Below are 25,521 nucleotides of genomic sequence, written 5' to 3'. Positions count from 1 at the left end.
GCTTGTATATTGCCAAAGACTGTTTCAGCAAAAGGTAATCTTTCTGTCAGTCAAGGGCATTGTTGATCTAAACCCAATTGACAGAGGATTCTAGTTGCTATTCTTCATATATTCAAAGACTAGTTGCAGAATATCTGAAATGTTTCTTTTGTTAATAAGTAAGTATATTATAATCTTCCTTCGTGTTCTATTAAAAGATGTTCTTCCTTATTTTTTCAGCTGTTGCTAAAAGGACCCTCTAACCAAAATAAGCATCTAATAACCAAACCTCCAACGTCAGAGCCGCTAATGGAGCTTCTCTTTTTCACATGTCTACATCATACTTTTTATGAACCTCTCACATCATCTCACCCTTCATTGAACTGGCGAGTTCAAGTGTTCTCTTAGAATCCTGTCTATTTGTTGGGGGTTTTTTGTTCTCTCTTCCCGTCTGCTCTATAGCAAAACACTCATCTGATCATGTGTAAAGCAGGGGCAGAACGTATGGTTTAGATTTCTAAGATACAGATGCAGTGTAGACCAGCAAAGTCCATGTCTGGGGAGCAAAAAAAATTCTAGAATGCACTCTAAAGGCCGTGACACCAAGCCGACATAAAAGAACTAGCAGTGACAAAAGCTGACTGTGTTTTCACCTCACTTCGGCTAAATCTGGGCCAAAAAGCTGTACTTGAACACACCAAAAAGACTACAGGCAACTGTCAACTTGTGTGTTCTGCGCCTGCGTGTAAGGAAATAACTGTCTATATCAGCAGGTAACAATAGTCTATATTCGTCATTACAAAAGGGAGACTGAAACTAGGACTGCAGATATACAAACCGTAAACAAATCAGCACTTGAATATCGATCATGCTGATCACTTTCTTCATTCCAGGCATGCTTAGGTAAGATGACGTAAAATTGGAACAGCCATCTGTCTTCAGTCTTCTTTGCTCATTTTCATCACTTCCGCTTTTTTTTTCTCTTGTAATGACTCGTTCGCTAAACAGCCAATCAGAGTTCTGTCTCTCACCGACAGCTATTCAACATGTTTAATTTGCCAAATAGCCCCCCCAAAGGGTCCAACTAGTGCCAATGGTGGGGAACGCACGGCAAACACTGGGCCGGCTGACACTCAACGATGACCTGATGTTGGCCGACAACTGACCGCAGGCTTGGTGTTTCAGGTCCTTAGGGGGGTGTTTACATGATACTGTTTTCAACTAAAAATGGAAACTAAAAACATTTTGAAAACAGCGTTTTTTGTTTTGTTTTTTGTCATTTTCGTGAATCCATGTGAATGCTGTATGCAGAATTTTTCAAAAAAGATAAACCACCGTTGTGGTGTAATTGGAAGTTGTTTTAGATAAAAAACATTTTCCAAATGACTAAATGTAAATCTTTTTGCAATGATAGTGTGACATGCTAATTATTTCGATCACATTTCGGTCTTGGAGAAATTAAAAAAAAAAAAAAAAAATTTTATTCAATTGATTGAACATCTGTTTCTTATATAACATCAACAGCCTTTTGATGTATAATGCTTGCAATTAGTTTTATATACAAATAAAAACTACAGTACATGTGAAGTTCTTCATAAAACTATAGTCAAAAAAGCTTTTGATTTTAATAGATGACTTGGATCGACTAGTAAAGAAAAAACAGCAAGCAAATTCCCAGCACACATGGGAACTCTAACACTGTTGGAAAAGCGTGCCAGAAGAAATTGTTGTCATGAAAGTGTTTGAGAAACACACAGAGTGTGCAGGGCTGTAATCTTCTTCAAAGGACTACTTTTAAGTTTTGGTCACAGTAATTCCCATATTTCCATTTGTTATTTCTTAATTTTGAGACTGTAATATTATTATAAAATGTGAAAAATAGTAATTATAATGAATTAGTAGATGAGATAGTTTGTGTGAAGTTACAGAAATGGGTTGCAAATGCTGTTTCATGTTCTGCACACTAATGAAGTACTCCAAATAAATGTAGAGGAGTGTTTAGGGAGTGATGCTAGACAATCAGCAGCTTTAGGGTTTCACCGAATGCTGACCTTCAGAAACACAGAAACACTCCCTAACCACATGTTAGCAAAAACAAATTTTGCTGAATAAGTCTCATTGTTTTTCCTATAAATAAATGGCATGTAAGGAGGAATTAAAATGTTTTGTATACTTTTATCTCTTCCACTTTCAGTGCACTTGGAGGGTCTTCTGCATTACATATCCCAGCATTCCCCGGTGGAGGCTGCCTCATTGACTACGTGCCTCAAGTGTGCCAGTTACTCACAAACAAGGTAAAGAACAATCCTTACTTTATGTTTGAGTGTTCCTTCATTTAATTACTGTGATCACAGAATCGATCAGGTTACACTACCAGTAAAGTGTGGGTTTAGTACACAATGATGGGCTGGTATGTTCATGAACACGTGCTAAGCAAGTTCTTGTGTTTGTATGAATTGCATACATGTGGTTTTTATTTGTTTATGTACATCTCTGGTCAGTTTAGACAAGGCCATATGACAAGTGGAAATAAGATGGAGAAAATGTGACCGTCACTGGCCTGAGGAGTCACTGACATTCCTTTCCCCTGACATCTCTCCTTCCATTCAGCCCCGCTCCTCATATCCACACAGACAGCATGAATAATCAACCCTTCCAATCTTCCACTTCATGCCCCTCCAGTGGCCACCACCTCCTCAGGACACACTCACCTGAACTTGGGTCAAAAATGATAAAAATTGACAACGGAGAAATTTTCTTGCCTCCAGTTTACGTTAATATTAAGTCAGATTCATATAGATTAGTGGTTCATGTGTTTTTTTAGATGCCTAATATCTATTTCGTTGCTTGAAGTCTAGCCTACCGACTCAAATTTAGTGTTGTAAATAATTAGAAGAATGAAAATTCTGTCATCGCTTACTCACCCTCATGGCTAAAGCATTTCAGAATGACCAAAATAACATTTCATCATCACGTCATCACACAAAACCCACAAACTTGTCTACTCTCTAGTCTGCTTTCACAGCCATACTGTGTCTATAATCACACTTTCACAAAATTATTCTAACTCAAATTTTCAATAAAGACTGAAAGAGTTCAAGTTATGCAACCATAATGTAGTTCGTTTATAGCCTATGTTAACTTTGTACTTCTGGCAATTGTATTTAGACTTAAAAATTCAAAAGGCACTGGAAAAATCCAATTGGGTTTTTGTCAAGGGAACCAGGGTGATGCAGACTTCTGGGTTAGCCTACAAAAATAGATTATCACTACAGCGCTCTATAGTTTGCGTGATGACAGAGCAAAATTTAAATCATTATTCACTGATATTCTTCAACTCTGCTGCTGCTCTCAGATCAGGTATACCACATGTTTCATGACCTACAGTACATTATGTTTGTGAAAGTGACACTATTTTAACAGATTACATCTCTGTCAGTAAAACTAGTTATGAATGGTATTTTCTAATTCAGAATGAGCACACAGACACTGGAAGCTGGACTTTGAACTTTTGTAATAGAGCAGGTTTTAGCAGTGATCTCACCTGTCAGCTTCTCCCACGCTCCCTGTGTGGGTGTAGAGTTCACTGATCCAAAGTTCCTGACACACCTCCTCTTAACAAACAAGGCTTAGGGAAACAAAAAGAGCAAGTGTGTGTGTTCATGTGAGTGACTTTTTCATTGATCAGCATAATGTTTCTTCCAGATGTGGGTCTTCTCTGAACACTCTCTGAGTCATGAAACAGAGATTGATTCTTACATCACACATCATATACAGTCAAATCAAAATTATTCAGAGATTTTTTCTATATTTTTACCAGTGGGTGCAGGACACTATATTTCATTTATGTAAGTGAGGATAGCAAAATAAAGTAAACTGTGACATATTATACCCAAAAATTCTTCATACAGTTGACTACCAGTAAAATAAATCAAAATTTGGAACCAAAAATTATTCAGACATTTTGACCTGACCATGTTTTGCTTAAAGGATTAGTCCACTTTTAAATACACTTTTCCTGATAAATTTACTCACCCCCATGTCATCCAAGATGTTCATGTCTTTCTTTCGTCAGTCGAAAAGAAATTAAGGTTTTTAAGGAAAACATTCCAGGATTATTCTCCTTACAGTGGATTTCAATGGCTACCAACAGATTGAAGGTCAAAATTACAGTTTCAGTGCAGCTTCAAGGGTTTTAAACGATACCAGATGAGTAATAAGGGTCTTACCTAGCGAATCAATCGGTCATTTTCGAAAAAAATACAACCGTTTATGCTTTATAAACAAAATATCGCCTTGAACGTACTTTCCGCTTCCGCATTCTTCATAACGCTTACGCTGAATGTTCTACACCTTCCCTATTCTACTTACGGAACGAACACGGCGCCAGTTTCGTTTTTTTCCGTAACTTGAATAGGGAAGGCGTAGGACATTCAGCGTAAGCGTTATGAAGAATGCGGAAGCGGAAAGTATGTTCAAAGCGATATTTTGTTTATAAAGCATAAACGGTTGTATTTTTTTCGAAAATGACCGATCGATTCGCTAGATAAGACCCTTATTACTCATCTGGTATCGTTTAAAGCCCTTGAAGCTGCACTGAAACTGTAATTTTGACCTTTAATCTGTTGGTAGCCATTGAAATCCACTGTAAGGAGAATAATCCTGGAATGTTTTCCTCAAAAACCTTCATTTCTTTTCGACTGACGAAAGAAAGACATGAACATCTTGGATGACATGGGGGTGAGTAAATTTATCAGAAAAAGTGCATTTAAAAGTGGACTAATCCTTTAAGTGTTATCTGACATAATTCGTGACACAGTTTAACTCTGAGATCTTGATTTTTTTATACTATAGTGAATAAACTGTATTATTGAATGAAATGTTCAAGGTGCCTGAATACATTTTGGTTTGACTGTACACCAACATCTGAGCTGCTCTCCTCCTGATCTCACCTGTAAAAAAAATGTCACTCACTTTGCATTGAGCAACTATATCTAATCTGATCTAATAGATCAGTGCTGTAAGATATTTCAGACTTCCATTTGAAAGAAATTTTCAGCTTGTTGCAGTCATGACCAGATTCATGGGAGTTGTTTCTTACACAGCAATGCAAGTGATTAATTCGAGCAATGCAAGTGATTCAAAGACATACAAACGCATACACCTCAGTAGTAGCTTGCACATTTTCTAACATATTTTACTCCATAGAACATTTATCAGCAGAAGAGTGATTTAGGATTCTTTACATTTTTCCTTCAGAATGTTTTGTGGTGACAAATGGAATATTGGCATTAAGAAAAAAAAAGGTACAAGCTAGGGGACTGCAGTCTGCCTGAACTTAAATAAGTACATCTAAGAGGTCAGCGTGTGTAGGTCACAATCATGCAGGACCTGAGGGTCTCTCACCTGCGTCCAGTGGAGGTCAGAGCTATGGCTCTGTCTCTGACCCCCACAAGCCATCCATCTGCCATGCAGGGAAACAAACACTGGTTAGGCAAACACCATTTCTGGATGCTGAATCTCATAAGCAAGGCATGAAGGCAAAAGCACAGTCTTTTATATTCACTAATAATGTAGAGCCATTGATATGCATTCCATATATAACTACAGTGTGATTATGAAATACAATTTTTATTCATTTCAAAAGTACGTGTTGAGTGTTGAAATTGAAAAGTGATTCCTGACATAATCCCTGGCCTACTGGTTAATGCACCTGCACTGAGTCGTGATGCTTAATCAGGCAATGCAAGTTGGAATCTTGAATGCTTTACTTTGTTTGCTCAAGCAAACACTGCTATTATTTTCGTCACACAATATCAAAATTTGCAACTTTATTCTTTCAGCCGTATGCATTTTGGTCTTTTTTCATTAATACACTGTCATTTAATTCTCTGATGTTTTTCTTATCTCAGGTTCAGTATGTCATTCAAGGATATCACAAGAGGAGAGAATACATTGCTGCCTTTCTCAGTCACTTCGGAATGTGAGTCTGTTTTTACTTTTAAAGACTACTTGATTTATCTCTGTGGCATTGGGAGTAAACTTGGAGTAAAAATGACCTAAAAATGAGAAGCAATGTATCGTAGAAGGAGCCTAATAAATTAGAAGTGTTATTACTTATTTCAGTAGTAAACCACAAATGGTACACGTTCATATTCTCTGACAGAGGTTTTTCTATGTAAGTGTCTAGCCTTATAGAAAGCAATGAGTGATGTGATAATCTTGAGACACAGAACCCTTCAAATCGAGACACTGAATAAATAAAACTACGAGTCCAGACCTGTAGTGGTAACCAGTATAGCTACTCACCACGCCCATGTGATCATGAGAAATTAGTTACCAACACTAATTCCTTTTTTTTTTTCTTAATTACTTCGTAGTTCTGCTTCTAATCTCATAAACAAGTACAGGCAGTCACTTTATAATGGGCTGTAATACACAAGGCACCAAGATGTCTCCGGTTTATTAACACACCTTAATACATTGTCAGACAAGGCAGTCTGGCAAGAGGCACAACCTAACACGTTGATTTATTAAAGTGGTATTAATGAAGGTTATTATGGGAAACTTGCTTTTTGGGATTTAGTAGAGCAACACAATATTCATATCTCTTACATATCCATGAATAAATGGTTCTTCAGTTGTGTTCGCTTTATAATTGTCCCAGAAGATACCATGACCCTAAAAAGTATTTGTACTCTTAAAAATGTATGAATATCATTGCATTAGATGATAAAATAATTATAATTTTAATGTTGGCTTACTGTAACTGTGGCTTAAATACTTTTGGGGCCACTGTATATTTGATTCAATTGAAATTAATTTTAAGTCTTGATTAAATTGCAGTTTAAAACTGCAGATACTGGCAACGATGTTATTTCTTATTGGTTATTTACTATCACGTGTGTACAGGTGATCACTTCCGTTTGCCATTTATTATTTCCTATGGTGGATTGTTTGATAGGGAAGGAAAGGGTGAATAGTGGGAGCCAACTTTCTGTTGACCGTATTGCATCGGTTTGAATGCTGTATCATGTCCTCATATCAAAATAAAATTGAAAGCAAGCAAAGATCATTAGTCTTCTTTTTGATGGAAATGACGACCGACTGCGAACGAGTCACGAAGGATTGTCCCACTACCTAGCCGCAAATAATGGCAATATGGTATGGCTATGCCAAGATTTCATATTTTATCCAACTGTATTATTAAGTATGAAAATGTCTCTATTTTGAATACACAGGGGGGTGGTAGAGTATGATGCTGTTGGGTTCACCAAGCTCACCCTTCTGCTTATGTGGAAAGACTTTTGCTTCCTGGTCCATGGTGAGATACACAGACATGTTTCCTTTACATGTACACATTTATGCAATCCAGACTCATTGGAAATATGTGAATCTGGCTACATTACTGTAGAACCTGAAATGCATTGCTCCAGGTACTGTACATTTCACTGTACATTTTAGGTGACACATCCACACGAGGCACTATAGGCATTTTTTTTTTTTTTTCATTGTAGATGCGGGTTTATTAAACAGACCAGTGTCATGAAAAAACATGCCTGTGTGTACATTTTGTGTTGCTTGTATAACGGCAGTTTTTAAGTGAAATGTCCAGAGACTGGCACTAAATAGTGTGTTCAGTTTTCTGTAACGGTTTTCTGAAACAGTTAAACGTGACTCTGGAAACATTTTAGCACGTTGTAAAAAATAATGTGTTGGCTCAACAACAAAAAATTAACGCAACAGTTTGTTGTGACAACTTTTACGTTCAACCAACAAACTACAATGAGTTAGAGGAACTTATATAACTTAATAATTTGTAGCATAAACACAAATTTTTAAGTTGATTACTTAAAAAAATTTAATCGCTCCAACTACCAGGATTGTAGCTCTGGAACCAATTAGGGTCAGTTCAGGGTGATTGGGACACTTTTTGCCATTGAGATGACCTGAATTCACCCCTAATCTTATCTATTTCTCTATTTCAGTTCAAATCAACAGCAATCATAGAACATGCTAGCATAACTTATTTAACATGTATATTTAATGAACAAGTAAGACATTACTTGTCACTGGCATTAGCGCAGTCATCGCTTATAGATTCAATAGTGTTTACCTACATGTATTTACTCTTCAGCACAATGGTAACCACAAAAACTTAAACATTACAGAAACTCTTTTAAATGTCAAACATAACAGCATTAAACCCTTCTCTAAGAACAAATAAATTAACACTTAATTTCAACACTTATTCTCCTCATCCAGTCCTATGCAATGCTGGGAACTAGAAATCCACTGCCTAATTTCCAAAGCTCTCAACACAATTTCATTAAGTTCCTACAACCTAATTTTTTTTAAAAAGCCAATTGACTATTTGCAAAGACCCACCCCATTTAGTTACTGTTGCTACGTCCGACAAGCCATGCTGCTCTCACGCCACACATCGTGTTCTCATGCAGTGAAAAATACATAGCGGAGCAAAGAGGACATCTGCTAAATGACTAAATGTAAATGTAATGTAAATGTAAAGAGGACACTGACAACACGCCGGCAAACAAGACAGAGCAGATTACTTTTGAAATGAAACAAAGTCTAAAATTTAAAATTTTGTCATTTTTAAAGAAATTTAAACAAATACCATTTTGTGGCTTTTTAAAGGTCCCGTTTTTCGTGGTTTTTTGAAGCTTTGGTTGTGTTTATAGTGTGCAATATAACATGTGTTCATGTTTCGCGTGTAAAAAAACACAGTATTTTTCACATAATTTACTTATCTGTATACCGCTGTTTCCACTGTCATAAAAACGGGCTGATGACTTCCTTGTTCTATGAAGTCCCTCCTTCAGAAATACGTAACAAGTTCTGATTGTGCCAGCGGTTCCTGTGTTGTGATTCGACAGCAGCTTAGCGCTCCTTGCCCGGAAAGGTCACGCCTCTTACCATAACGTGGAGATGCACGCGCTCAGTGTTACTGTAAACATGTCTTTAATTTTACCCTATCAATTTGAGCCGGAATCAGACCCGGTGATTGGACTGCGGGATAAAAATAACAGCGTTTCGACGACATGGCGACAAACACACTCTACAAACGCAACTCTTGTGTATTCCTGTGGGCGGAGGTTAGTCAAAAAACTGTTTTAGTGACGTCATTAAAGAAGGAAGTAGAGGGATGTAGTCCAAACTGGCCGTTCGATGTAGGCGACTTCTGTTAAATAAAATATCTCGCTTGGCATTGAACTTTGAGCTTTAAAATTTTACAGATTTTATTTATGCTCTAACAACAACATTACACACTAACTAAAGTTTGAAACATGGGATCACGAAGAACGGGACCTTTAATGTGTCGTGACAGATCGCTGTAGCGCCTCAGTTCAAGCGGCTCGTGAACCGATCATCTCTTCCTACTAGTTCATTTATACCAGCAAATAAACATAATTGAACATCAGAAAGGTATGTTGTTTCAAACACGAAAAGACATCAGTACACACCATTTTACAAGTTCAAATCCACCAACGTTAATCTACTATCTCCCCTGACTGCTTTGTCGGACAAAACGGCTGATTTGGCGTTATGATTGGTTTGATCGCCTGTCAATCAAACTCCTTACGAAGGGTCAGTTAACACAGAAATTTTTGTTTAAATCGATATTACAGACGATATTAGGTTGATGTAATGATCAACATTATTATGTCAACAGAACATAATGTTTGCAACTTAAAAGGTTTAATTAAAACAATAAATTAGAATTTTTAACTTGCAACCATGCATTTATCTAAGTTGATGTAACAGGTCTCCTGAATTACTTTTTAGAGTGTACGTAGATCTTGACAAGCATCAGAGCATTCCACATCACGAATGCAAGTTTACATCAGAAAAGCCAGACAGATACATTACCTCAATGTACTATGTTAAGGTGTTTTGAGGTCGTATCATAGTATTACGCAAGGAGCCGCTCTATCAATAGCTCTTTATTAATAGATAATCTGCCCCCGTAATCACAATTGAAGTGAAAAAGAACAAAAGTTGTTGGTGTTTTACTGCGACTCGTGTTTATTATAAATTTATGTATAGGTAGGTATGTTTTTGCAGTTTTGCAGAAATGTTGCTAGAGTCACGTATTTCCATTGAGTCTGGGTTGCCTTTATATACTGTGATAATAACATGAACTTCTCTCTCTGGTTCATGGTGGTATCTGTCATGTGTCTTGTTTCTGTTCTGGATGATCTGTACTTGAGCTGTTCTCCATGCTGTCTTCCTGTAGTGGACCTGCCTTTGTACTTCCCTCGAGATCAACCCACCCTCACGTTTCAGTCTATCTATCACTTCACCAGCAGTGGGCAGCTCTACTCTCAGGTGCAGAAATCTTATCCTTACAGTCCACGCTGGGACGGCAACGAGATGGCCAAACGAGCTAAGTAAGTACAAATGAATAATGAATCCTCCCAACAAATAGCAACTGCCTGTGAAATGGTATATTTCTCATTTGGTTCCACTTCATATGTAATGGTGACCTGGATGCAGTTGAAGTGTGTCTTCTAGTGGCTACTGGAATGTGTAGTATTCACCTTTGGACTTTTCTCCCAGCCACACCTCATAGCTGGAGAGCACTCTTTGTACTGAGTGTGATAAGTGTCAGAGATAATACATTTCTTCTGTTTGTGTTCGGTCTGTATCTTATCTCTGTTCGGATAACTTTTCCTTAGGCTTTCTGGCTTGGCTTTAATCAAGCAGAGATTAAAAATGTAGGTGCTGTGATTACAAGCACATATTGGACATGTATTTAATCTTTTCTGTAAATTGACCTTATTGGTTTTAGTTTGTGTTTCCTCTCTTTTTGAACATAATTTATTAGTTGTCATAATACTAAAATGACAGTAGTCAGAGTAAATTCATTATTATTTATACCAATTTTGTGATACCACTTAATATTTGACAGTATTAATGATTTGACTGATAATATTGGAATGAGAGCTGAAGTGAGATGGATGATGACATAAGCTGTTTTTATAGCAGAATTGAACTTATTTCATAATTGAAAAAATCTGCTAGTCTTGTATTTCAACAAAGAAAACATTGTTTTTCTAGTAATTATTGGAGGTCAAGGTGATTTCACATTTAAGTTTCTACATGACACTTCTGTCCCTTTCTCTTTCTTTTCTGTTTCTCTCACTCTCGTTTTCTCTCTCACCCACAGGGCTTACTTCAAGAGCTTTATCCCTCAGTTCCAGGAGGGGGCTTTTGCCAATGGTAAACTGTAGATTTACAGTGTGGTTTACAGTAGGAGTTCTCTGATTGTACAGTTGGAGTTGAATGGAGGGCCTGTGGACATGATGTACAGGAGACAGCATGTACTCAGAGTCAAACAGGAGTCTGTTGAAGAAACCTGTGACACAAGTCTCCCAACTGGCCCTCTTTAATGTTTCTGCCCTTAAGCAATGTCATTTGGTACATTTAAATGTACTGTGTGTATTTTTTTTTTTTTATAATTTATATGCTGTTTGTTTTTTGTTTTTCTCATATTCTTTAAGAATATATTACAACAATAAATCAAGTTGCTACTTTCCTCAGTTTCTGATTTTGTTGTTCTTATGTTGTATTCTTTGTTTTATTTTTAAAGTGTTTTAGGTTTCAAATTCATCCACAAATTGTTTTGTTTTGTGCCCTTTTTAGGCAAATAAAATAATTAGCTGAGCTCCAGTGTAACACTTGCCTGCAAGGTTCCATTTGACCTTTTAACATTAGTTAACTGCAATAGTCAATATCAGCTAACTATGAAAAATACTTACTAATGTTAACTAAAGTATTACCATTAAAGGTGCCCTAGAATTAAAAATTTAACTTATCTTGGCATAGTTGAATAACAAGAGTTCAGTACATGGAAATGACATACAGTGAGTCTCAAACTCCATTGTTTCCTCCTTCTTATATAAATCTCATTTGTTTAAAAGACCTCCGAGGAACAGGCGAATCTCAACATAACACCGACTGTTACGTAACAGTAGGGATCATTAATATGTACGCCCCCAATATTTGCATATGCCAGCTCATGTTCAAGCATTAGACAAGGGCAAAACGTCTGGATGTGCACAGCTGAATCATCAGACTAGGTAAGCAAGCAAGGACAACAGCGAAAAATGGCAGATGGAGCAATAATAACTGACATGATCCATGATATCATGATATTTTTAGTGATATTTGTAAATTGTCTTTCTAAATGTTTCGTTAGCATGTTGCTAATGTACTGTTAAATGTGGTTAAAGTTACCATCGTTTCTTACTGTATTCACGGAGAGAAGACTGTCGTTATTTTCATTTTTTAAACACTTGCAGTCTGTATAATTCATAAACACAACTTCATTCTTTATAAATCTCTCCAACAGTGTGTATTGTTAGCTTTAGCCACGGAGCACCATCAAACTCATTCAGAATCAAATGTAAACATCCAAATAAATACCATACTTGCGCGATTAGACATGTTGCATGACGAACCCTTTGTAAAGATCCATTTTGAGGGTTATATTAGCTGTGTGAACTTTGTTTATGCTGGTTAAGGCAAGCGCGAGCTCCATGGGTGGGGAGCGTGAGCACTTAAAGGGGCCGCAGCCTAAATCGGCTCATATTTAATGATGCCCCAAAATAGGCACTTAAAAAAATTAACAAAAAAAAAATCTATGGGGTATTTTGAGCTGAAACTTCACAGACACATTCAGGGGACACCTTAGACTTATATTACATCTTTTAAAAAGACGTTCTACGGCACCTTTAAATCAGCTCCAAATCTACAGTCCAATATGGACATGCTTAGATGAATGTGAACATGTTGGATTTGATTGGAGTGATTGTCACTCGTAGCTCTCCTAGTGTGTTAGCATAGGACCTAAATGCTGTATACACCAATGAGACAAAACATTATGACGACCTGCCTAATATGCCTTTGGTCCTCCCTGTGCTGACAAAACAGCACCGACCCGCAGAGGCATGGACTCTACAAGACCTCTGAAGGTGTCCTGTGGTATCTGGCACCACGACATTAGCTGCAGATCCTTCAAGTCCTGTAGATTGTGAGGTGGAACCATCGTGTATTGAAGTTGTTGGTCCAGCACATTCCACAGATGTTCAATTAAATTGAAATCTGGGGAATTTGGAGGCCAGGAAAACACCTTGATCTCTTCATCATTTTCCTCAAACCATTCCCGAACAATGTATGCAGGGTGCGTTATCCTAATGAATGAGGCTACTTCCACCAGGAAACACCAATTTCATGAAGGGGTGTACCTGGTCTGCATCAGTGTTTAGGCAGGTGGCACATGTCAAATTTAAAAAGAAAACATGACTCCTCAGACCAGGCGACTGGTCGACTGGTTCCACTGCTCCAAGGTCCAGTTTCAATGCTTGCGTGCCCATTCCAGGCGCTTTCAATGGTGGACTATGCACTCCGATGGGTCTGTGGCTACGCAGCCCCATATGCAGCAGAGTGTTTTGACATTCCTCCCATAACCATCATTAAAACTTTGAGTGACTTGTGCCAGAGTAGACCTTCTGCTGGTTCAGACCAGACGAGATAGCCTTCGTTGCCCTCGTGCATTAATGAGCCTTGAGCGCCCAACACCCTGTCGGTGGTTTGTGTTTGTCCCTCCTCTGTTGGTATATTCTCAGCACTGCTGACCAGGAGTGACCCACAAGCCTTGTCGTTTTAGTCAGAGATACTCTGATCCAATGGTCTTGCCATAACGATTTGGCCCTTGTCAAATTTGCTCTGATTTTTATTATTCTTATCTTTAACATTCCTGCCCATTTCTCCTGCATCCAACACTTTGATTATGAGAACTGATTGTCTGCTTACCATCTAATCTACCCAGACCTTAATATGTGGCCTTGTTAGGAGATAATCAATGATATTTGCTTCACCTGTGACTGATCATAATGTTTTGGCTCGTCACTGTTACTTTTAGGCTTTTTTAACCATTTACTTTTCATTTCATTTTGACAGGTACTATAAAATCATGACATCTGAAAATACTCAGTTTAATACTTTGGATCAGTATCAGTATGTTGCATTGCACAGCTATAAATATCCATATCATATCTATACTAGTCCGTAAATTTGTGTTAAGAAGTCAGAAAAGGTCATTAGGTTTTTTCAATTGAATTATTCCCCAGAACTGAAAAAATCATCGATATTATGAGCACTCTTATTTCTGAATTTGGTAATTGTAGTCAACGTCTTGTTTTGTTTTGTTTATTCTTGTAATTTTGCAAGGAGAATGTAGTTGAATGTGTTCATCTCTGCACTGCATTTTGAAGAATTTGTCCCTATTTGCATCTATGTATGCGTGTGTATCTGCATATATATGTTGTTTTCTTGTGCTCAAGCCTCACGTTGATGGAAAAGTGTCTTGACGTGTCGTCACTGTCAGCCCTGATCGCTTTTAAGCTTTTAACAGGGTTTCAAACATGAACCAGAGTGAGCAGTATGTGTGTGTTTGTTAAGGGAGAGTAGTCATGAACGGGATGTGTGGGAGAGAACCTACAGCTGAGAGAGGGAGAGACTCTAAGAGCGAGAGCGCGCTTGTTTTCATCATTAAGCACAAGGGTCATTGTCAGGGGTCTTTGTTGGCCTGGGGATCTGCCCTCTGCTATATTTATTGTTGGTAATGTAGGAACTGTCATGTCTAATTGGGAACTATGGGATGAATGTATTTAGGCCATTTAATAGAATCAAGTCTCTTAATAAAAGAATTAATAACAAGATTCTTTCTGTCGGTTTTCCTTCCGTCCTCGCTTGGCACTGTAACCTTTCCTGAACTGCTGCTAAACTGGCCCTGTCAGACTGTGTGCGGACCCCCATTTAAGGGGGTGTTGAGAGAGAGAGGTGAAGGAAAGGTTGATGGCCTCTTTAGGCCGAAACAGCATTTAGATTTGTTTCTTTTTTCAGCACCCACTCAATCAGCTCTAGTGCTGCATTAACAGTAAAGTGTAGTGCATTATGGATTGGGGGAAAAAACAAAGTGCTTCCTCTAGTGTATTTCATGCACATGTCAGCAACTTATATATCAAAGTATACTTTTTTATTTCAGTAGTTTATATCATAGAGTTGTAATAGGGATGTAGACGAACAAACAGCTGTAAATGAGGTGTAGTATATGAGCCTATTTTCAAAGACCTTGTTTTCTTTTTGCTCTCCACTTTTAGTGCCGGGGTCTTGCCTGCCAACTTTGCTGCTAATTCCCCAAATCCACTAATCCTGCCTTATTTAAACCATCTTGATGGCAGCAGGCCACAGAAAATAAAAAGCTTGGCAATCTAAATGATGCTCAGATTCATCAATTGCAACGGTATTGTCATTCCAAGCGGGTAAGTTAACCTTTGAAGAAATTGCTGCTGACAGTTTCAGTTGTTTGTTTAAGTACAGGCTATTTTAAAATGACTTCAAACCATCTGTTAATCTGAGTGTGTACATATTTCTAAACAGGTTTAGAGGAGTCCCGGCCACAATCGTGTTTCATGTTTCAACATGAAAACAAGTTTCCTGCTGTTTTTTTTTTTGCCAGTATCCTAATGGTGATTATTTGAAAGATAAAGAAAGATAGTTGCGTTTAGGTTGTCTGTAAGAAGCACATTACAGAAGTTACTCCAGACTGTAATGTAATTAATTGAACGTGTGACAGTTTTAAACTTGGTGTTAGATAACCATAACTATAGATATAGCTTTAGAGACAACTTCCCCATTTGACAACTAACCCTAGTGTCCTCCATGTGCTAACGTCTCTAGGTCAAATCTCCGATAGCGGATGCGACTTTTGCCTCATCTTTCTCCAGAAACGATAAAAAAAGAGAGGCGGGACAAGTCCAGTCATTCTGACCCTCCCAAAACATCTTTCATCCGCAATGCAAACTCCAACATCGGATAGTGTTTTGATGTCCACAGTAAGATGGAAAAGAGAAAGCAAATGATTGAAAATCCCATTTGCCATCTTAGATCACCTCACTCCCCGAAGACGCTAAGAAGACAGGGCAGCGGCAAACATGAGAGGTAATCGGAGCGAAATAAGGAACATTACGAAGGCCTGAATATGTCAGAGCGAGGCTAAGAGAAACGCGGCCGCCGCCTTTGCCTGTTTACCACTGCGGAGTTCCCCAAGCTGTCAGGCCTAGCGATTTTATACACAATCATGGTTATTTAATGCATTCCTCTGAAAAACAAAAGCCAAACACATCATTAAAAGAAAGTCACTGAAAACAAACATTTGAGACAGGGGAAAATGAGAGTTCTGGTAACTCTGGGATACTTTCTGTTCTGATGTCTCCAAATTCAGAGTGACATTAGTGAGAGTTTATTCTCCTCTTCGTCGTCTTGTTCTAGTGGGGGAGAGGAGGGGGCGGCAGGGATTGAGGATTGTGAATTTCAGCAGTGGCGGCACTCGTGAACGCGGCTGGGGTTGTTGACGCGAGCCATGTTTGGGATGATGGAGCTGAGAGGCTTAGCTAATTTGGAAGAGTGGGGGAGATTTGAGGCCTTTTGTTGGAGCCTGTTTGATCTGTTGCAGGGGAAAAAAATGGCCTCCGAGATGTCATGGAAATGAGAGAATTACAGTCTTTTTGCTTTGCTTTGTCAACGTGCAAGATATGTTTTCACTCTCGCTTGATAATAACTTCCACTCGTTAAGCTCTGATTGTTAATTGCTAATTACTCTCCTCCTAGCCATGCATCAAAAGGCAGGAGAGAGCCATGCTAAGCGGATCAAACACGGTCTGTTTCTGGCTTTGGCTGGTTTCTGCTGTTGTCTCCCCCTCACATTTTTGGGTCTTGGTTTATTTATTTATTTATTTTTTTTCATTTTCTTTTGGGTTATGATGGGGGATGACAAGATGAATGCAGATTTTGTCCCATCTTCCTCTGGGCTGCAAATTGTTAGCGTTCGATTTAGACCTGTCATGGATTTATAGAAGCAAACCCCTCAGGTGCTTCAGCCCTGGCACAGAGCTATTGGCTTTCCCCGATTTAACATGGAATTAAAGGGACTGACATTCCATTTGGAATGGAACATTTGTCAGTGAACTAAAAGGGGCTTTCGCACCGGAGGATCGTTTTCATAGTTCCTATAACTATTGGCAGAAGTACCCGCTTTTTGGCGTGTCCGCACCTCAAGAACTGGGAATAGTTTTAGCTATTGGAACGCTTTTGGGGGGGGGGGTGACAAATTTAGCTCCTATTTCAGAGCTGGGTCTAACCCAGCACAACAGGAACTACCAGTGACGTAAGTGTATGTCGATTGGCTGAACGTATGCCATATGAAACACTGGCACCCGCCATTTTTAAAAAGCTGTGTAAACACATACAGTTTACATGAACTAAGTCCACGAACATGGAAAACAGCGATAAACATACAGAAAGCTAATGTTAACTGCATTCACCTGTCACCTTTGCATGCGTCGTTGTGTACTTTTCTCAGCCTCAAACATATATAGCACCGAATTTGAGGTTTTCACAAAAATTAGTTCATTAAGCGCTCATTTAATGATCCAAATGCTTCAAATAGCAATTAAACATCTAAAAGTATCTTTATTTGTATATTGTCTGAGAGGAGTACCTTTCCTTTGTCCATGAAAAATACAGTTTTTCTTCCTCATTAGTCTAAGTTTGGTATGGTTTTAAAGCGCAGCATTCAACTTCGAGAATATTCATAGCGAATTTTTGATAGCATTGAAATGTGATTTTCAAACCCATGCTGATGTAAACAAAACATACATTTCCTATATGCTGATGTAAACAAAACATACATTTCCTATATATATATTTGGTTTTGATGAGATGTGTGCCAAATTAGGTGTTATTAAGAGGGATTTTAAGGTATGGTTGCTAGGTGATTTCATTTTGAAACCTTCAGAAAACTTTAACTCGATAACTTCCAACATTTTATAGAAAGTTTTTTTTTAATTGAGATTGTGAAAATAACAACTAATTTTTCAATTTGCTCATTGCGGCTCATTTTGCCAGCACGGGTCACATATGTCAGTGCCATTGTTTTGTCTCAAGATGAACACCAGTAATGTTTTTTTCTAAGGCACGTTTATGAAAGCTACTTAAATGTCCTAATTGAACTAAGGCCTAATCCTGGCTTAATCTAAGCCTTGTCTTTGAAACTGGGCCTGTGTCTCTTAGCTCTCCTTTTTGTTCTTTTTAATCGCATAACTTACACGTCTGCATTCCATCTCCGTTATCACAAATCCCACGACAAAATAATAAAAATACAGCTCTGATCATGGAGTCCTCCATCCTCCAGTTGTTGACGTTGTTGAATGCCGCTCTTAAATGGCGTCGATGTCGGCCTGCTTACGTCACTTCAGAGTTCCTACTGGCAGTGCGAATGCAACCTCAAAAATGCCCTAGGGGAACATTTAGGTTTCTGGGGACCGCCCTGGTGACTAGTTCCTATAACTGAGCTCCTAAAATGACCTGGTGTGAAAGCCCCTAAAATACATTTACCATTGCTCTGCGGACTCTGTGCGATTGGGGCAAAAAGGTTCCCTATGCAGATCTTGCTCGTTTTCAAGTTGGTCATGTTCCAAAACGGCCTCTATTTGAGCTGTACATCGCTACATTATTGACAATAGACAATGGACCTTTTTTACCCACCGAATTTTAACTGACATTTTATTAATGTGACCTCACTTTAAAGATACAATCATATTATTGTCTTACTTTTTTGATCAAGTCCTTTTGAGATTTGGAATCTCATTTTGTGAATACTTACAGATCTCTTAACTACTTTTCCATCCCCAAAGACTCATCCCCTTCCACGTTCCTCACGTTCCTTCTCCTCTCCATGTGCGGTAGTGCCTGGCTGGCGGCAGTACCTGGTCAACTGTCATGCTGGATTGAGTGTTGACCGCTGTCAGGCTGGGAGATGCGCTCTGATGGCCTGTCTGGCTGATTGACCTGTCAGAAGGAGTGATGAATTCAAGGTAGAGTCGCACGGACAGGTGCACACTGCAGATCAAAAGGCAGGAATCTTTTTAGGTGTTTTGTGAACCCTACAGTCCTCTGTGTATTCTAAAAGAATATTTACATGAAACTCAGACATTTGTTTATTGTTGCTGCTTAAATCGAACATTTCATAAAACTGATAGCTCGGACTTGAAGGAGAAGATGCATTCAGAGTTGTTACTGCATCCTGTAATAACTCTATGAGTCAAATAGTTTAAAACAGGGTTTGGCAACCTATGACACGTGAGCAAAAGCGAAAGTGGTGTATGTACTAGGAATGGGCAATATATCGCATGCGATTCTCACGCGCATTTCGTCAGTAAAGCCGTTTCCCTGATTACCACTAAATCGCCATCACCTGCTTTCAAATGGAGCGCCATTTAACAGACAGAGCCGTAGTTCACTGATAAGCCACGCAAATATCGCGTTCATTATCGAAGGCGATTCATCTGCGATATGAACGTGATATTGCGTGGCTTATCAGTGAACTACGGCTCTGCCTGTTAAATGGCGCTCCATTTGAAAGCAGGTGATGGCGATTTAGCGGTAATCAGGGAAACGGCTTTACTGACGAAATGCGCGTGAGAATCGCATGCGATATATTGCCCATCCCTAGTATGTACTTCATTTAGATAAATGTAAATATAATTTTGAGGTAATTATTCCTTCTAGTAACACAGCTTGTTTTATTAATTTAGGAGCTATAAATACTACTAAAGTGTGAGAATTAAAGTCATGAAAACACACAGATCAAGACAGTAGATGTAGGCTATATCACACAAGTTAAGTCCAATGGAGTGACAGCTTACAGTTTGTTCTGCTGGATTTGTTGCGCTTAGCTTTGAGGAAAAAAAAAATCAATTTAATGCCATACATTTTGGAGATATTCAACTAAATAGTCAGTGATGTGCACACGTAATGGAGTTCAGTAGTGTCACACTGTAAATCTGTTAGTTCAACATCTAATTTAAACCTAAAAAACATGCACTATTTCCATGTTATTAATTAATTAATTAAGCAATTTTGTGATTGATCAAGTTTGATCATCACGTTTCAACTGTATAACGTGTTAATCTTTCGATTTAGCCATTATGATTTTTTTCAATATGGTTATGGGGACTGTAGTGTAGTGTGCTAGACCAAAAAAAACCATACTCTTTTAATTCATTTTTGATCCAGAAGTTAAATGCTTCACTACTGCTTAATGTGACTACAGCACAGCTGTAAACTGTTTACCTCTGAATGCGACCTTGAACTTAGAGATCCTGCCCTGCAGGGCTTCAGAAGGGGATCTAGGCAGTGGGCAGTGGGCAGCAAACTCAATGAGTAGAGTGAACGGAATAATGGGGGAGGCTCGTGCCGAGTGCCTGAAACCCCCCTTAGCTGCTTAATTAAATTTTCCACTTTTCCACACTCACATTACGCTTTCATTCAACCGGACAGAATGGATGCTTCGAAGGAGTAGACCTCCACAGAGGGACTCTGCCCCCAGACTATTCTCCTTCCTAAGAAATATGTGTATGGCTATATATGAGGGAAATGAATGTTCGTGTTATAGGAAATTCGACAGGGTCATGGTAACACTCGATGTATCGTCTCTTTCCATTTCTGTAAGGTGGAAAGAATGTCACTTGCTTTGTCTGTCTCACCTCTCCTGTTCTTTAGACTTATTATTGGGTGTTATACAAAGGCAGGTGGAGACAAGTGAAGTTCAACTCGTGTAGCAACAGGTCATTCGTGTATAGACTGCTGCTCACTGAGTCAACATGAATCGTTCTCTTCAGGATTGACAGCAGGCATTTACATCATGAAGAGATGATGCAAGAAATAACGGAAAATAAGACATTATGACCACTTAATTATTTCATCACCTCTTCATGATGCGTTTTACCGCACCACAACTTGGGTAGTACAATGCAAAGGTCACATCCGACTCACGCCTCGGATCTGTAAGAGGAAACCCATACTCTAAAATCCACTGAAATGATAAAACAGAGAGTTCCAATCCTAGATGCTGATTGCCTGATTCCATTGGTGCTAAAACACTCAATATAATATCAATATAATAATAGCTTATGCTACCTGTTTCTAGGCAAATATTTAACATTGACCTTGGTAACTCCTTTCTATTAAATGTCATATTTACTTTTTTCCACCGAAGCACAACATTCTCAAATCTTAACAGATAAAACTTTGTCCACTCTTAGAAGAAAAGGTTCTATATGGAACCTTAAATGGTAATGTCAAGTGCTTCATATATAGAACCTTTTAGGGGTTCCAATCATGGGATCATTTTATGAATTTAGTCTCATTTTTATTTTTTTTATTTTTTTAAATTTTATGAATTAAACAGCTTGTAAACATACATAAAAGTATTATGCAATCATTTAATACATTTTTCCTTATATAGAACCTTTTTGGCGTAAAGCGTTCTTTAAGTAAGCAATAAGGTACGAGAGGCTGTCACGGCTGAAGGGCGTTGTTAGGCACAACGCGAAGTCCCTGACCGTGAACAGCAACAGAAGTTACATTATTATGCCGTTAGATAGCGGCAAAGACTGTCTTTATGAGTGTATCAGTCAGTAACGAAGACTTTTACATTGAAAAGACTGAATTGTTGTGAACACGGAACAAGACGCAACTGACAAATGCTTTGACTAGTACTGTCAGTCACGGGAAAACCCCTTAACTGTTAAAAGGACAAGATAATACATCTGACATTTAAACTGATTTTTTTATTATGAATATAGGACTGACCTGAAGGAAAATGCTAAATCTGAATACAGGTTATAAACTCACTCACTCGATCTCTATACTCTATACTCTATACTCTATACTCTATACTAATACAGTAAGCTTCAATGAACAATATCAATTGAGAACATACAGTTTATGTTGCTAAGAGTGGTTGCTAAGAGTGTTGTGTAGTGATACACAGAACCGTTGGGTGAAGCGGTCATAGCCATGTTTTATCGTGAATAAAACACAGCTATTGACCAATCAGAATCAAGGACAGGAACTAACCGTTGAGTCAAGAGTCAAGAACCCTAGAGTTCTGCTGTATGTGGACCACCATTGAATCTTTTTTGCTAGGAGTGTGCCAGCTTGAGTGAATGCTGTCATTAAAGCAAAAAATAAGCGGAACATACCAAATACTAATGCTGTCTTTACACTGCAAATGTGGCACAGAAGCTACATCTGAAGTAGAATATATATACCTCATAAATCTGTGACTGTTTAATGCTGCACAGAAGTGGGAAAAAATGTGTTTACATTGGAATTACAATCGCAAAAAGTGTAATGTTTTAGATATTGTATTATTAATGTAGAAACTTGATAGTATATCTAAGTAGTATATTATAAAGTATATCTACATTTAAAACAACGAGGACATGTTTGTTTTTCAACTCCACCTCAACAAAGGACAGTTGCAATTAATATGTAACAAATTTGACTCAAACAATTAAGCTCACTTGATCCTGTGGCAATGTTTACCAAAAGTTTTCTCAGATGTTTGACAGTGTTGCAATTTTGCAAGAGCTCACAAATGCTCAGACATTCCTCCTTTTTTATCAGCGAGGCTTGTGGTGTAGCTCGCACCTGGGCTTGTTACATATTAGCGTATTTGTCCTATTTATGTACTGTGACATTCTGTGTTTGTAGCACTCAGCCACAGTGACGACATGCAGACAGGTTTACAGGAACCTTATCAGCTCAGACAGCCGAACACTGGGTCCACACTTGTGCTCTAAACAAATACATTAGCATTCCAAGAGGCTTGCTCCTCATCTCCATGCCCATTCATACTTTTCATAAATCTAAAAGAGCAAGCCCACTACCACTCTGAAACAATTTTCCCCGTTGTGTTCAGCATCTGTGATGAAAAGCCCTCGGAAAGCGACACCTGACAAAATTCGCAAAACAAGGGGGTAAAGGATGTTAAAACTCTCAGATATACCTCTGCATCTTTCCTCTACTGCCCTCTCGGAATAAATGCTCACTGTGATGGGTCATATTTGCCTTGGCCAAACACCGAAGGTTTACGGGAAGACCCTATCGCAGTAAAGACCAATATAAATCTTTCTGTCCTTCGTTAAAGTCCCCCCACCTCTCCTATTTCTTCTCCATTCGTTAAGTTCTTCCACTATACGCTCCTGCTTTCCAACCCCCTGTTTTTAAGTGGCCATCACTTCGTTTTGTCACTCTTTGTTTTGAGTCAGCCACGCGTTTGTGACGCATTTCCTTCCATTGTAGCAGGAACCGATTCTTGTAGTAATAACTCTTTCAGAACCACGGTCAAAGCCACAGTTTGTGTTTGTGTATGGGTAAATTCAGCGTACTGCCAGCAAAACCAGTTTTTTAAGACAACCGGCTAGCATAAACAGTCCTTGTTAGTGTTATAAAAGGAGAACATTGTTCAGTAACAGGGAGAAGGGCATGATAAGAAAAAGAATGCTTGCATACATCGCATTCCTGCTAGCTGAAATGGGTCCACTTGGTTATAGAGAGAAGGTGGTGGAAATATAAGTCAATAAAGCATGCCTCATTCTGTGACAACTCTTGAGTCAGTTAAAGACGAGTCTGTAAGATTTATCCATTCACAAACACAAAAACAAGTAAATAAATGTGAAGTTGCCTAGCTAGAATTTGGGTCTTTCACACAGCATTAATTGTTCTCAGCTGTCCTAGTGATTTATGAAGATACTGCTTTCTGTGTATACCATCTAAATGTTCCTCAAAGTAATCATGAACTCTGATAATTTTGCTATAATATGTTGTCTTTGAACCCTTGTGTGTGCTTAAGGACATTTTTTTGTATTTTTCAGTTTAGTTTTTTGATCATTGTGCCTGTGTTAATGCCAGCTGCATACATTTTGGCAGAGTTGTGTGTTCAAAAATCATTATATCATATAATAACACAAAATCATTACACTCAGGACCTTAAGGATAAAAATGTCCCCATTGAAACCCATTAAAAGTGCAATTTTTAATCCCAGGGCCATGTAATTATAAAATGATGCAGCCTAGGCTTCAAAATGAAAATTTTTACTGTATTTACCAGATTGTGCCATTTTGTCAGGTTTAGCCTATAAAGCAAATACTCACTTTTTTCCCTATTTTCTGCTTCTGTGTATTACAGAGCCAACTGAATAAATTTGTTTGAGTGGGTTGTGTATGTGTGTACTAAAAAAAAATTGTGTGTGCGTGTAATATTTGAGAGAGAAAAATTCTACTGTGCTACAAATCCCAAATCCGACCACTGTCTATAGCAATGGAACTTTGCTGGCATCTACTAGAAAAAAATTTATACTTCGGCAAAACAAAATCTTACTGAAAGCTCTTTTTTTGAGATATCAACCTCAAATTTGGATCACAACTTGTTTAGATTTATGGCTTTGGTTTTCTAGCTGTTTTTGAGTTCAACATCTTTTATAAAATATACATTTTATATAAAATATTCTTTGTCATAAACTTAAACCTCTATAACTTTTTATTTGTTTCACTTTTTATTTTTTATTTTTTTACTTCAACAATAATCTGCCCAGGGTCTTAAGTCTGTGCTCTCAAGCTTCAAATTTTATGACAATTTTTTGACATAGACATTTTTGTCCTCTAGGGACATCAGAGTAACTTTTTTAAATTGGTGCACAAGGGTTACATCTTAGTAAAGAAAGCAAGAAACAACAAACTAGGAGCCATTGCAGATGTTTGTATCTCAGCTGTGGTTTTGCTTGGAGAATTATTGTGTTGCATTTACTGTTTGAGCAAGTCTTTCATACACCAGGGAGATTATGTATAATAGGCAAACCTAGGCCATGTTTTCTACTTCACTGTAATGTGATTGGTTTAATCAGTGGAAATATTCCAGCATGAATTCATTTTCTATCCTCTGAGTTTCGTATTCCCTCTAGGCCTGGAATGTTCACATTGTGGCTCTGTTCTGTTTCAGACTGGTAGTTGCCAGGGAAACTTGCAAATAAAATTTCAAGAGATCATTGGACCACTAATCTAGATCAGGTGTTCTAACTAGTCTGTAATCCACAAAGCAGTTGCTCACCAGCCTCCACCCAAGAGACTCCCAGGCAGATCGTGACCTTAATTAGACGCCCAGTGCCACCTACCCCGTAATACAGCTTGGATCTCTGCATAAAAAAAGAATCCCTTTGTGTTGAAGGACAAGAATTGTGGAGATTCCAGGATGAAGCTATAATGTTCTGGCATTAATATGTGCAAACCAGTTTGTGCTATGTCATGTAGGCCTGGTTTCACAGACAGGGCTTAGATTAAGCCAGGATTAGGCGTTATTTCAATTAAACATTTAAGTAGCTTTTATAAATGTGCCTTAGAAAAAAAAAACATTACTTACAAAAAACAAATTTTAAGATATGTCAGTGCAAATTGTTTTCAGATAAAACAGCTCAACCATGCATTTTAGTCTGGGACTAGGCTTAAAGGGTTAGTTCACCCAAAAATTAAAATTCTGTCATTAATTACTCACCCTCATGTCGTTCCACACCCGTAAGACTTTTGTTCATCTTCAGAACACAAATGAAGATC

At 38.2% G+C, this 25,521-nt stretch overlaps 1 protein-coding gene across 3 annotated transcripts in view; it reads left to right on the top strand.

Moving 5' to 3' along the window:
* Positions 1 to 11,543, top strand: part of babam2 (BRISC and BRCA1 A complex member 2) — a 103,749-nt gene extending 92,206 nt beyond the window's left edge. For all 3 annotated transcript variants that reach the window (XM_048191957.1, XM_048191958.1, XM_048191959.1), the window contains exons 8-12: positions 2,174 to 2,273; positions 5,892 to 5,962; positions 7,221 to 7,303; positions 10,238 to 10,391; positions 11,171 to 11,543. In XM_048191957.1, coding sequence (XP_048047914.1) covers positions 2,174 to 2,273; positions 5,892 to 5,962; positions 7,221 to 7,303; positions 10,238 to 10,391; positions 11,171 to 11,234 — 472 coding nt within the window. In that variant the 3' untranslated portion in view covers positions 11,235 to 11,543. The remainder of the gene's footprint in view (positions 1 to 2,173; positions 2,274 to 5,891; positions 5,963 to 7,220; positions 7,304 to 10,237; positions 10,392 to 11,170) is intronic.
* The last annotated feature ends 13,978 nt before the right edge of the window (positions 11,544 to 25,521 follow it).

The sequence above is a fragment of the Megalobrama amblycephala genome, linkage group LG5 (genome assembly GCF_018812025.1).
Source record: "Megalobrama amblycephala isolate DHTTF-2021 linkage group LG5, ASM1881202v1, whole genome shotgun sequence".
Classification (NCBI taxonomy): domain Eukaryota; kingdom Metazoa; phylum Chordata; class Actinopteri; order Cypriniformes; family Xenocyprididae; genus Megalobrama; species Megalobrama amblycephala.
The sequence above is the reverse complement of the archived record's forward strand: the minus strand, read 5'-3'. Positions and strand labels throughout refer to the sequence as shown.